Here is a 13,256-nt window from a genome sequence, read left to right on the forward strand (position 1 = left end):
TAAACCAAGGGCAGGGCATGTAGAGAGAGGCCTGCAGAGATTTACACACACAGAGAGATTACGTTTCTAAATTCAGGGCTTTGTAGGTAAGCGCCAGCACCTTAAACTGGGATTCGGAGTGAACAGACAGCGTAGCTCTTTTCAAATCAGATTAATGTGACTTGCTCTGAATGAACCAGTTGCAACTTTGGCTCCCACATTCTTGACTAGCTGAAATTCTGAGTCACCTTCAAGGGCAGCGCCATGCGCAGCACATTCTAATAATCCGGCGATGAAGTCAATAACTCTGTAGCACAGACCTTTTTTTGGCAGCCAGCTTCATTGACTTAACAGGGGCACAGTGTTAACAGTTTTGTTCCTGAGAGAGCAAAATATAGTCGTGGCTTCTGGCCGGAGGCTGCGAGCCAGAATTAAATTAATGAATGCTGTGACAGTGTTGTTGGTGATCAGTAATGGTCAATTCATTGAGCGCATTTGTCTCTGAAATGAAGGATCTCCTTTGCATTTCAGGGTGGCTTGTGTTTTCACCATGGAAGGCAGCAGAGAGGAATGACGACGAGGTCTTGGCCACACTGTTTTAGGAAATAGTCATGTTGGAGGGATTGATAGCCTGGGTTCTCAACAACTACCTAGGCAAATATGTCAGTAACCTGAACACAGACCAGCTCTCGGTAGCTCTTCTAAAAGGTAAGGTGTAGGAATAGTACCAGAGGCCTCCTTTTCTTGATTCCATCTGCCGTACATTTGTATTGATGCTTTTGCTCCCTTGTGTTGAGTCCTTGGCGTCTCCTTTCTTTCTCATTTGTTTAAAAATTGGTGGGGAGCATGCAGCCTGTGGATAACAGGGGACCCCCTACTTTTTTTTTAGTACCTGGAGCCCCTGCTCCACTTTCAAAATAGGGTCACGGGGGGGGAAGGGAAATTGGAAAATCTTCCTCCTGAGAGTCTCCAAGAGATAGAATTTGGTGAATGGCTTTGAGTGGCTATGTTTGGTGATCCTGCCCACACAAGGTCTAGTCATACTGGCTTCCAAAATTGATTCCACCCCCACCCCCCCATGATGATGAGATGTTTCCGTGGAAATCTCTCCTGCGAGATCAATGACCGGATCCAGCCTCTCAGTCTCAGTTCCAGCAGGAGATATAAAAATCCCACTTTTTGATCTGGGTAAAAATAATCAGTTTTTCATATTCTACCAAAAAAACAAAACAAAACAAAACAAAAACAGTGCAGTACGGTAGCTTGTATACAGGAAAGTTCAGATGAAGCCTCCACTTATTTAAGCAGCTTCGGGCAGGCTGCTCCCTTTCTAATCTACCTCTGAAACTTGTTCCCAAGATAAATTGTGTGATCTTTTTGAAGGTAGACAAAATACAGATACAAAATACACATCCAAGATGGTAATTGTTTAATTATCTCTCAAGCTTACTTGTTGTTGTTGTTGTTTTTGTGCTGTGCTAGTCTCATTATTTCACTTCCGTGTAATAAGATGCAGGTACAGAAAACTGGCAGTTGGATATCACACAAGGCTAAAGGCAGTTATAGTTAAATCCCTAGTGAATTGGAAGGGATATAGTAGTCACTGAGGTTCAGTCTCATGAAGAAGCCTCTTCTCATGCCAGTAAAGTTTTTCACAGTGTGGTGTAGTGGGTAGAGTGACAAACTAGGACTCTGGAGAGTTCAAATGCCCACTTGGCGATGAAAGCTCACTGGGGGCTGGTGGTAATGGTAAAACCCTTAAATATCTCAGTCACCTTGAAAGCCTTTATTAGGGTAAAACCTTTAAAGTCGGTATAACCGCTATAAGTTGGTTCTGACTTAACGGCACAGAATACGCGCACACAAGTGGTTACAAAGAAGATAAGCTCTTGAGTTCTCCAGAATTCGGCATAAAGAGGCCACCGCGTTCATGAATATGATCCATGCTGGAGAACTTGAAAGCTTGTCTTATTGTAACTTTTTGGTGATGCAGGAAAGGCATTGCTTGATCTCAAGCTGTATAATAAAATGGCATGCTTTTTAAGAACATCTATCCCAGAGGGAGGGAAGATCGGGACACTTTTCAGTGGTTCAGCTTGGATGGTTTGTTCCCGCAGGCGCTGTGGAGTTGGAAAATTTGCCGTTGAAGAAAGACGCCTTGAAAGAACTCTTGCCTTTTGAGGTCAAAGCTGGTAGGTCCTTGGGAGTGGCTTGAAACCAGAGAAGCCGCCTTTGGGAAATGTGTTTGTAGCTGTTCCTTTATTAGATTTTATGGGATCACATTGAATGAAGATTTCTGTTGGTGAGCTTTCCCTCTAGGAAGGCTTTAAAACCATAGGTTTGCTAGAAGAGTGAGGGAGGCTTGGACCAACCCAATTTTGTTTGGCTCAAAAACTGGTGGATGGCAGGCAGCGTGTTTCATCAGGTTGGGGGGGGAGGGTTGTTCTGTAAATTTGTCACTTGGCACAAAACCCCACCCATCCATCCCCTGCAGTCAGCAATTTTCCCATGCTTTTTGGTCATCGCTGATCTTAAGCTCTGTATCCACTTCGCAAGGAGGGCTCCCTAGAACTCCGTGCTCCAGAGGAGACAACGAGGAAGCGTTTCCTGTGTGGAAGCCTCTCTATGCTTGAAAAAGAAAGGAAAAAAATCTGATAATTTTTCCCCTACCTCTCTTGAGTGCTCACATTCTTCTCTATGGCAATTGTAGGTTTCATTGACAAAATAACTCTGCAGATACCGTTTTATCGTCCCCATATCGACCCATGGGTGATATCGGTGTCCAAATTGCACCTCGTTGGCTCTCCAGCGAAGCAGGAAGATTTTGATGAAGAAAGAGAGAAGCAGCTTGGACGGGAAAGCAAGAAAGCCATTTTATTAGCACTGGAAGAAAAATGGAAAGTATGTTGTTTAAGTACTTTGTAAATAATGTTTAATGGGTTTGCTACCATCCCCACCTCCCCAAATTTGGGTAATTGATTGAATTCAGACTTTGTTTTCTGGTTATGTATGTCTCTAGAAAACTCGTATCTTTGATTAAATACTGAGGAAATGGGGTGGCTTTTGTTTCTCCAGAAAGCAGCAAATATTCTGTAATTATATCAACTTCGTTTATTGTAATGGGGGGTGTTCGAGCCCTGCAGCCTAGCGAATGAAAATCAGTTTCCTAAACTTCAGGTAGGACAGGCTGTGTTCATAAGATGACGTTACTGCCGGTGAGTAGAAGTAGAGCCTGGGGCCACAATGGTTAAACTGCAGTACTGCAGCCAAAACTCTGCTCACTCCCTGGGTTCAATCCCAGGTTGCTAGCTCAAGGTTGACTCAGCCTTCTATCCTTCCGAAGTTGGTAAAATGAGGACCCATCTCACTGGGGGGCGGGGGGGCAGTATGTAGGCTGTGTAATTATATCGTAAACGGCCTGTTTTAAGGGTGACGAGGCGATTTAAGAGCAGCACCTTTTGCTGTTGTGCTGTTCTTTTTGGAAGGTGTGCTCTTGCATTTTCTTACTGCATTGCACATATTGTGAGACAGGCATACGTGGTAATTGTGTGAAACAAACTCTGATGTACGCACAGTTTTCCTTTCTACTGGCCACAAAAATGTCTCCATTTTGCCTTTAAATTTTTCCTCTCTTCTGCTGTGAACTGTCTGTGGGAGGGGAATCAGATTCTTCCTAGACAAAGCATTTGTCTAAGGGGGGGGGGGGGGAATGCCTCTATAGGTTGCAGCTCAGCTTTCCATACCTGGTTCCTGTGTGTATTGTAGACCCATGAAGCCCTAGTAGCTCACTGTTTTTTTTTCCAAACCTGCTCATGACCCGGAATCTTTTTTTTTTCTTGCACTCCGCTCGCAGAATATTTTCTGTCGGGTTCTGTTCTCTTTGAATTCACAAGGTAGACGTCTCTGCTTTCCCTTTTCAGAAAGAACAGGAGCAGGTAGCAGAATCTTACTGGTACTCGGTCACCGCCTCGGTCGTTGCCAGGATTGTAGAGAACATCGAGGTAAGTTAAGATGGGCAGGCCGTCCTCTCATTTCATTTCCAATACGATATTAATATTTTCCCCACCTCTTGGTGAGCAGAGGAATAAACCTCCATCGCCTTCTGTTTGTGTTCTAGTACCTCTGGCAGCTGGAACGTACTGGGCCGAAAGGTGTGGGTGGGCAATGGTTAGGTGTGAGGCCCGCAAGAAGCCGAGATGCGGGACTTTGATAACGAAGCCGAGTTGCGAGACTTTGCTAGCTTCATCAGCACCCATCCACCTTTGCTGCTGTTTGAGTGTTGTCCTTGTAACTAGAAGCGCTTTCATTTTTCTCTCTCTCTTAATGCTGCATTTACAGAATAAGTTAGAGATAGCTGGGAAGGCTGTAGAGGACCCTTCTGGGTAGCAAGGAAAACAGTTGTGCACAGCTATAACTGGCCAAGGTGCTAGCTCCCCAGCCTTTTACGTGATCAAGCACCTCCGAAGGCCCACTCAACAGTAGCAGCTGGGATTCCAGATTCCCTTTCCACCTCCCAGCTACAGAAGGGGGGGGCTCCAAGATACCTTGAACACCACAGTTGGACAGTGCCGCCGGCATGGCAAGCTACCACTCCTCCTGGGGGCTAGAAAGAGAGACCAATGGGGGGGGGGTGTCCTTATTTTCACTCTCACAGAGATAGCTTCTGCACCCTATCCTCTTGTTTGAAAGGATGCTGGGGAGCAGAGGTGTGTGTGTTTTTTAAATTGGTTACCGTGGCTAGCAAAATCCATCCACCCTGTTAATTAATTTGTCTGTGGACTCCTCGGCACAGCAGAGGAGTAATTAATTCATTGTGATAAATAGTTGATTTTACTGATGGTGACATGGAGAAAAATGCTGGGGCGGCCTACAGGATGCTATTCTGCATTTTAGAATGTTTGTGAATGATATCTTTGAGCCTACTTAGCTTGTTTCATGCAGGCTTAAAGAGAATCTCCCCTTTATCTCTTCCTCTTCAGTTAAACATTCAAGATGTCCACCTGAGATTTGAGGATGGCGTCACCAATCCTTCCAAAACATTTGCGTTTGGAGTCTGTATAAAAAACGTCTCTGTGCAAAATGCTGTCAATGAGCCAGTGAGTACAAGATGTGTGTGCTTGGAGGAGCGCATGAGCTTACCATGTGTTGCCCTGTGTTTTGATGCATTAAAGTGGCAGTGGGCTTTGGGCAGTTCATCGGCCCCACAAGGCCCCGAGCCAGCCTTCTGTCCTATTCAAGCTTTTCTTTTCTTTTTTGAAAAAGGAAAGCCAAAAATGGTCCTGCTACCTAAAAATTGGTGGCGTGGCACCCAGCTGCTTTTCTGTAGCTTTTGAAGGTTTGATCCAAGTTTTTTAAAACATTTAATCTTCAAACCTTGTTTCTGGAGTTTATTTTTTATTTAATGCTATGTTTCTTTACCTTGATTGGCTTCGTTGATTAAAGAAGCCTCCACTCCTATGACATACTTGGGCTATCAGGTTTATACAGAAGGAAGCTAGGAGTCAGTCAGTCTGGATGAAAATGTCCTTAATCAGTGAAGCCAAACTAAGGAAGTGGTATGCAATGATAAAACAGAAATAAAAGGCTGTGAACAATGGCTGAAATCTAGTAGGGGAAGTTACGCCATGTCAGGCTGAAATGAAGAAGTTCTGAAAACGACAACCCCACAAAAAAGATCATGCGACTCCTTTGTGATCCTTTTTGCCACGGGGAAGCCTTTACAAGGCTTTGATTTCTGAAAGTCATCTCGGGTAGTAAAGATTTCCATCCTCTCCCATGCCCCCCCCCCAAACAGGTCCACCACACTGGAAAGGATCCCAAGGGAAATGTTTAGTTTTCAAAAAACTACTGCACATAAAATTCCACTACTGGATTTAAGCTAGTGTTCGACCACTAGGTAAAGTTTGAAGACGCAGAAGCAAGCGTCAACAAGCTATGGCTAAGCTGAGAAAGTGATTGGGAGCTACATAGTCAGGTTTTCAGCAAATAGTGCCACTGGATTTTTTTTTTTACCACCTCTATCCCCAAAGTTCTGCTGGCTGAATTGGAATTTTGCCCTTGGTTGGACTGAGATCCCTTATGTGTGCCTTTAACTGGTTGATAATGTTTGCATGCTTTAGTGTTCTGTGGACATTACCTCCGGTGGGTTTAAACTGCATTTGGGGACAAGGAGAGTTTAAAAGTGAATTCCCCCTGAAGATGACAAATGACTCAAAGTAAAATGTTGAGTTTTGCACATAGTGAGTGATTTGGTTAATAGTTCCTGTGTCACACAGTGTGATCTGGATTGCCTAGTGCAGTGGTTCCCAGCCTTGGACAACTTAGATGTTCTTGGACTGCAAATCCGAGAAGTCTTCTTCATCAGCTGTACTGGCCAAGATTTCTGGGACTTTGCAGTCCAAGAACATCTGGGCATCCGAGGTTGGGAACCACCGGCTGAAAATGACAACCCCACAAAAAAAGATCATGCGACTCCTTTGAGAGAAAATGATAAGGACTTAAGACAGATTCTTGTGTGGAAACATGAGACAAAGTGCATAAAAGCTGTTTTTAAAGTGTAAAAAAAAATATCTGGTGTTGTAATGTTGCCCTAAGTTGGGACTGACTTGATGGCACACTGTTATTCATAACGGTAGAACAGAACCATTGCTTGGGGGTTGCAACCTGTTCTGCTTTCATCATGGCTCAAACTGAGTTCTCCTTCTCAGGTGGAGGAACTCATGAAGAAGAAACAGCTGGACATTGCTGACTTCAGCATCTATTGGGATACCGACTGCACTTTACTGGGAGACCTGCCCCCCGGGGAGCTTCAGGTAGGAGCCCTTTTGCATACGTATGTTCATTGGGGGGGGGGCAAGGGAGAGAACAAGGAGCCTTGGTGTGGGGAAATGAAATCAGTTGTGATTTCCAGAAAGCAATGGATGAGAGCATGGAGAGCCGTGACCATAACTACATCATGGAGCCCTTGCGCACGTCTGCTCTGCTCAAAAGGAACTGCTCCAAGGAGCCCCTGAGATCACGGAATACTCCTCGGCTCGAATTTGACATCCAGCTGGAGATGATACCCCTGAAACTTTCTCAGGTAAAAAAAAGAGAACCACACACTCATTCTTTTATGAGTGGAACATTTACCTAGGGATGTATAGCAGTGAATGGATTGGGAATATGTGTGTCTGCAGTGCTTGCTGGGGAAAAAAAATAGAAATCAAGTGTGTTTGTGTCAAGACTGAATATACAGATGCCTGTTTGATCACACCACTCGGTCTTCACCAGCACTCCCCTGTTCCCCTTGTCATCCATTCCATTTCGGATGCTGTTTCGAAACTACGCACTGGTTCTGCTGTTCCTGTTGTTGTTGGGTAATCACGCCTTTTATGCGCTGTAGACTCAGTACCGGCAAATTATGGACTTCTTGAAAGAACTGGATCGGAAGGAACGTCAGCTCAAATTCAGAAGATGGAAGCCAAGGGTTCCAGTAACTGGAAAGTATGGGCTTTGTTTTCTTGCTCAAATAACTCTCCCTTCCGTGTTAGATGCTGTTTCCAAAATGTGTCCTATTTTTGCTGTCACTGTGGTTGCTGAGACATCTCTGCCACCCACGCTTCTCTTTGTCTGTGGCAGGAGTGGGCAATCTCAGTGGGGCTGAATTTGTCACAATTGACGGCCACGCTTGTGAGGCATGGGGCCAATGTTTGTCTATTCTATTCAGGTGGATCAAGTGCTTATGCACTGTAAAGGTTGCAACAGCAGGATTGTTTTAACTGAAAAGCATGTGTAACTCTTCTTTTATAATGTGAGAATGCTGGGGGTCCTTAAAGGCATGTTACCTTTATCCCCTGTGCTCTTGAGAGGAGAGCACAAAGGGAATTTTTGAGCAAAACAATTTTGCCCAAATTTGCTTCTAAAATTTGAGGAGTGTGAGGTGCTGGGGGCCAGAGGGCTAGAAGGGTTTCATATCTGATCCTAGGAGACCCACATGTGTCCTACTGTGGTCCCTGGGGATATGCAGCCATTCAGCTTGAGCATTCACAATTTTTGTCACATTCCTGGGAGCTTTCTGTAATTTCCTTGTTGTTTGAGCATCAGATGCATAAAGCGTACCAAACTGCCCTCATGGGCCATCCTAAGTCAGCATCAGAATGTGTGATAGATGAGATTCCTTTTTTCTGTCTTGCAGTAATTTGGATGGGGGAGTTCATGAGCCCCACTTCCTTTCTGAATCACTGTTTATCATATTCATATCCAACACTTCTTGTTAGGAGCATAAGAGTTTGGCCAGGGGTCATTCATAGCTTCAAGGTGGAGATCTGAACCAGGTCATCCCTAGTCATTCATTCTAACCACTATGCAGTATATAGATTTGTTTCCACCTATTTTAAGTGCAGATGAAGGGAAGATGACGGAACTGAGTCTACATGATGAGATTCAGTATCCAGCAAACGGCTCCCTGTGCTAGTAAATGCCTGAATTGCAGAGTTAACTTAACAGCCATTACAATAGTTTTATTACCTTTCTGGGTTTGTTCCTGCACCTGAGTGAGTCTTCTGATTGGGCATGCATCGACTTCTGAACTCTTTTCAGCTGTCGCGCATGGTGGCATTTTGCTCTGAACGCCTACATTGCAGAGATCAGAGAGCAGAGGGAACGGTCCTGCTGGGAATTTGCACTGCGCCGAGCCCGAGATGCTGTCGTGTACACGGAACTCTACTCCAGGAAGTTGAAAGAGGAGGAACTCTGTGATGAAGAGCAGGTATTGGGAAGCAGAAGGAGTGGAACATCCCCTCTCCTTAATAGTAATAATATTCATGGGCTATCAAGTCAATTCTGATTTATAGGGACCCTTTTCAAGGCTTTCCACTTAGGAAGTCCTCAGAAGTGTTTTCACATTCCCTTCTACTCAGGGCATCCTGAGACTATTCAGCTTGCCCAAGGCCATAGAGGATGGCTCTTCCAGGATGCACACTGTGGGTTTGAACTCTCAATCTCCTGCCATCTGTTGAGCTGCCAGGCAACAACTTTTATCTGTGTTTGCAGAGTTGTGGGGGTGGCTTGTTTTTTTTTTTTAAACCATCACTCATGTTTTGTGGAAAACGGGTGTGTGGGCTTGCTATTTTTTAGAAGATTGAGTTGACCTGTAAGTTGCTACCTTCTGTTAAATCCCACATTAATCCTGCTTGGGAAAGACTGTGTTGTAAAGAATGGGCTGCGTTGGCTCCAACCAACTGGTCCCATTGATTTCAGTGGGTCTACTTTAAATAGTAGGAAAATTGGATGCAACCCCTTATTAATTTGAAGACCTACTTCTAATGAATTTTAACTAGCAGCACTTTATCTCTTCCACTTTGAAATGTAATATCACATGTACTCAGCTTAGTAAACTGATACAATTTCTGTTATCAGGAAAAACGTCTTAGAGCAGTACGACAATGGAACAACTACCTCGAGTGCTCCGGCACTGGAGGCATTCAAGACAAAATTTGACAACCCTCTGTCAGATCTGCTTTGATTTGGATTCCTGCACCGAGCAAGAGTGTTGGACTTGATGGCCTTAGAGGCCCCTTCCAACTCCATCATGCTATGATTCTACAATGCAATTTAGCTTCATAAACTAACACATGAGCCTTGGGCCAATGGTGTGTTTTCTTTTCTTCCTTACCCTCTTTTTATGCTGTAGTAAAAGATGTCCTGTGTGAGTTAACTGCAGTTCCTGATTACGTATGGAAACTGTAGTTACTAGGATCAGAATACACTATTTGAAGGTTGTTTCAGATCCTTGTGTGTTCAGAACCTGGTGATTTGAATTTGGAAGTAACAGGATATTGTGCTCTAAAAGAAAAAATTCAAACCGAAAAGGAAGAAGAAAGGAAGGAAGGACTGCGGGGGTGGGGGGAGTACATGGGATATAGTCATATAAATCAGTGGTTCTTAACCTTTTTGAAAGAAACACCCCCTTGAACCATTGAGGAAGTTATCATCGCCCCCCTCCCCGCGGTGATGATATCTTGTTTGTTTGTTTGTTTGTTTATTTAAGACACTTAAATCCAATGACCCCTGAAAACAAAATTAAATTCCAAGAAAATGAAATACCCCCCCCAAAAAAGTAACATTTAATGATTTAGTTGCAAGTGAATTTTAAGACGCAAAAAGAAATATAAAAAGGGCATAAAAACAAATGCAGGAACTAAAAATTTCAAGACAAAAAGTCTGAAACTAAATTAAAATTGGAGGAAAATATATATTCATGCACACTGTAAAAAGGCTGCAGCCATCTTCACAGGTTTGGCTTGCTCCAGCGCCCCCCTACCGCCCCCCTTCTGCTCCAGCGCCCCCACGCCGCCCCTTTTCGTTCTACCGCCCCCCTGAAAAATGAAATCGCCCCCTGGGGGGCATTATCGCCCAGGTTAAGAACCACTGATATAAATGAATATACGTTGATTGCATACCCCCCCCCAAAAAAATTGAAGTTCTCATCAATATAACAACTGATAAAGCAATGACAGTCTCTGACAATTGAATGGCGCTTGTTGAGTATTTGACTTAGTGCCAATCTTGGAGGGAGAAGTCTTTTTGTTCCCATAAATTGAGAACATGTTTATGGCAAGCTGTGCTTAATTGACACCGGAAGTCTTCAGCCGTGTCTTGCCAAGGAAAGAAAAGGTGGAGCACATGCCTAGAAGGCTCACCTAGCTTAATGAGCCAAGGCATAACCTTAGAATGGCAGAGCTGGAAGGGACCCTATGGATCATCGAGTCCAGCCCCTCTCAAGGAGGCCCCGTGGGGAATCGAACACCCAACCTCTGGCTTTCTGCAACCAGAGACCTAAACCACTTTTAAACCCAAAGTGGGCCATGACGTAATATAATACAGGATTGGGTCACCAAAGGGTTGAATCCTCTGGGCTTAGATCTTGTAATATCTCGCTTCAGGCTAGATGGATTTCCAAGAATAGGAATTCTGGGTGGAAAGGGAGCTGAGTGGTCATCTGCATTTTATGCATTTTCTGAACCAACTCATTTTTTCTCTCCTTCTAGGAAGAGATGGATCGCATTGAGGATGAGCAGACCATTGAGGAGCTGAAAATCTTACGCCAGATAGTATACCATCGTTTCAGTGAACTGGCTGAGGTGGGCGATGTTAAGAAATGCAGATTTTTAAGAAATATTAGCTTCTCTCGGTTGGGCTCTAGTAGTTAACCTCCCTGGGTATGTCTAGTGGTTGTTATTCAGGCTGCATAAGCAAATGAACAGCACTGTTTAGGCCCGTGTACAGCATTAGCACTGCTGATTTGACTTTATGAAGTTTTTGAATCTTACTTTTCCAGTGAGGTGTTCCAAGTAACACGGAGAAGAGCAGTAGTGCTAGAGAATTCTGTGTATAGAAATGACAATGGCAACAACAACAATAGCATTAATGCTGCTGTCAAGATGGAGTTGTCTGTGTTAATAACATACGGGATCCATAATGAAAATCTTGCTTTCTTTGGGGCAAAGAGTTAAGACCAAGATAGGGAGTAACGAAAATGGTGGTGTAACCTTTAGCCGTGAGTGTCCCTTGTTACATAACAGCACTGATGTTACCTGTCTGTCATGGGTTTGGAGGGAAAGTTCCATCCTATGGGGAGTGGAAGGCGGGACATCAGGAGGAGGGGCTGTACTGTATAAATATGTGATGCCTGTGTGGTGAAGAGGAGAGGCTGAGACAGACTGTGAGACACTGGGTTGGGACGAAGCAGCAGCTGGGGAAGAAGAAGCTGTTGTGGGAGTCTGTGTGTCTGACAGGGTACTACTGTGTGTCAGAGTACCAACCTGAAAGGTTCAGGGGTCTGTTGGTTAGCCAGAACTGATGGGTTCAGGGTCTGTGCTTTAAGTTAAAGGTTCTAGGTGAACCAAACTGTATGCTGGGGTGTGTGAAAATAAGCCACGTTACTTTATTTTATTCACCTGATTGCTTATTTTTCCCTGTGTGTATTTAAAATAAACTTTATTCTTTTTGTTGTTTAAAAATCCATCCCTGGTCTGTGTGACTTATTATAGGGAATGGTTGGTGGCAGCTTAGTAACTGTGTGATAGATCCCAGTAGGTCTGGGTTTGTCACATTGATTGGTGTCCAGCGTGTGGGATACGACTGGTCCAGTTGTCCAGTGGTCCAGCAAAGCCTTGGCAGGTGTGCCCAGAGCAAGGGGGGTCTAGTCAGGGACAGTCTGAGGCGCGTAGGTAATCTTCTAGGTGTACCTCACGGGGAGGTGCACTAGTGGAAGAACGTGCCAACTGGGGAGACTTAGATTAAGGTGCTCTGAGGCAGCCTGATTTTGGCGGGAAAACGCTGAGGCAAAACTGCGTAGCAACAGCGAGCTAGCTTGCCAGCTGAGAGGCCCAGCAGAGGGGGGTAGGCTCTGACTCGATACTGTTGCAAGTAGTGCTGAAGAACAGCAGCAATCTCTAGGGAGAGCTGGTTCTGAGGCAAGAAGGAAAAAAGTGGTCGTTTTATTTTGAGGCTTGACTTTTTAAAGCAGCCTGTTCTGAGGGGGGATTATGCCCTTGACTCGAAGCAAGATAGCAGACATGAGTGAAGTGAAAGACCCCCAGATTGACCAAGGTTCTGAGGATGAATTTGGCTCAGTGCAAGGTGACAGCACAGGAGAGCAAGACCCAGAACTCAGAAAAATACTCATAGCCCAACAGCATGAACTGAGGGTGAGGGAAATGGAGGAAAGGGAAAGAGAGAAACAGCGGCAATTTGAATTAGAGAAAGAGAGAATGGCGTTTGAATTAAAGAGATTGGAACTGATGAACCAGAACAATAATAATAATAGGGATTCTGAGGGGGGCCAACTGTCTAAGGCTGACCTGAAGAAATTCCCTGTGTACCACAAGGGAGATTGTCCCGAGGTGTTCTTTTCCTTAGTGGAAAGAGCGTTTGTGGACTTCTCAGTGAGGGAAACTGAGAAGATGACCATCATGCGGTCTTTAATCAGTGGTAGCCTGGCTGAGGTTTATGCCGAGATGCCTGAGGAACGGATGAAAGATTTCGCAGAGTTTAAAAAACTGGTGTTTGCAAGACATGGGATAAATGCAGAGCAGCTGAGACAAAGGTTCAGGTCCCTCACCAAGAAGCCAGAACAGACTTTTACCCAAGTGGGGGCCCAATTGGTGAGGCTGCTTGAGAAATGGCTGTCGCAGGAGGGAACAGAGACCTATGAACAGCTTAAAGACTTGATAGCCCTGGAACAGTTCTATTCAGTTCTGCATGGGGAATTGAAATTCCAGGTGAGGGAAAGG

General features: G+C 44.6%; 1 protein-coding gene across 1 annotated transcript in view; it reads left to right on the plus strand.

The window, feature by feature from the left end:
- Positions 1-13,256, plus strand: part of VPS13D (vacuolar protein sorting 13 homolog D) — a 130,392-nt gene that overhangs the window by 3,961 nt on the left and 113,175 nt on the right. Inside the window, exons 2-11 of the mRNA XM_072977709.2 lie at positions 511-687; positions 2,097-2,171; positions 2,690-2,880; positions 3,900-3,980; positions 4,959-5,075; positions 6,687-6,791; positions 6,890-7,060; positions 7,364-7,464; positions 8,560-8,728; positions 11,010-11,102. Of these exons, the coding sequence (XP_072833810.2) occupies positions 591-687; positions 2,097-2,171; positions 2,690-2,880; positions 3,900-3,980; positions 4,959-5,075; positions 6,687-6,791; positions 6,890-7,060; positions 7,364-7,464; positions 8,560-8,728; positions 11,010-11,102 (1,200 nt within the window). The 5' untranslated portion in view covers positions 511-590. The remainder of the gene's footprint in view (positions 1-510; positions 688-2,096; positions 2,172-2,689; positions 2,881-3,899; positions 3,981-4,958; positions 5,076-6,686; positions 6,792-6,889; positions 7,061-7,363; positions 7,465-8,559; positions 8,729-11,009; positions 11,103-13,256) is intronic.

Source organism: Pogona vitticeps, chromosome 7 (assembly GCF_051106095.1).
Source record: "Pogona vitticeps strain Pit_001003342236 chromosome 7, PviZW2.1, whole genome shotgun sequence".
Lineage (NCBI taxonomy): Eukaryota > Metazoa > Chordata > Lepidosauria > Squamata > Agamidae > Pogona > Pogona vitticeps.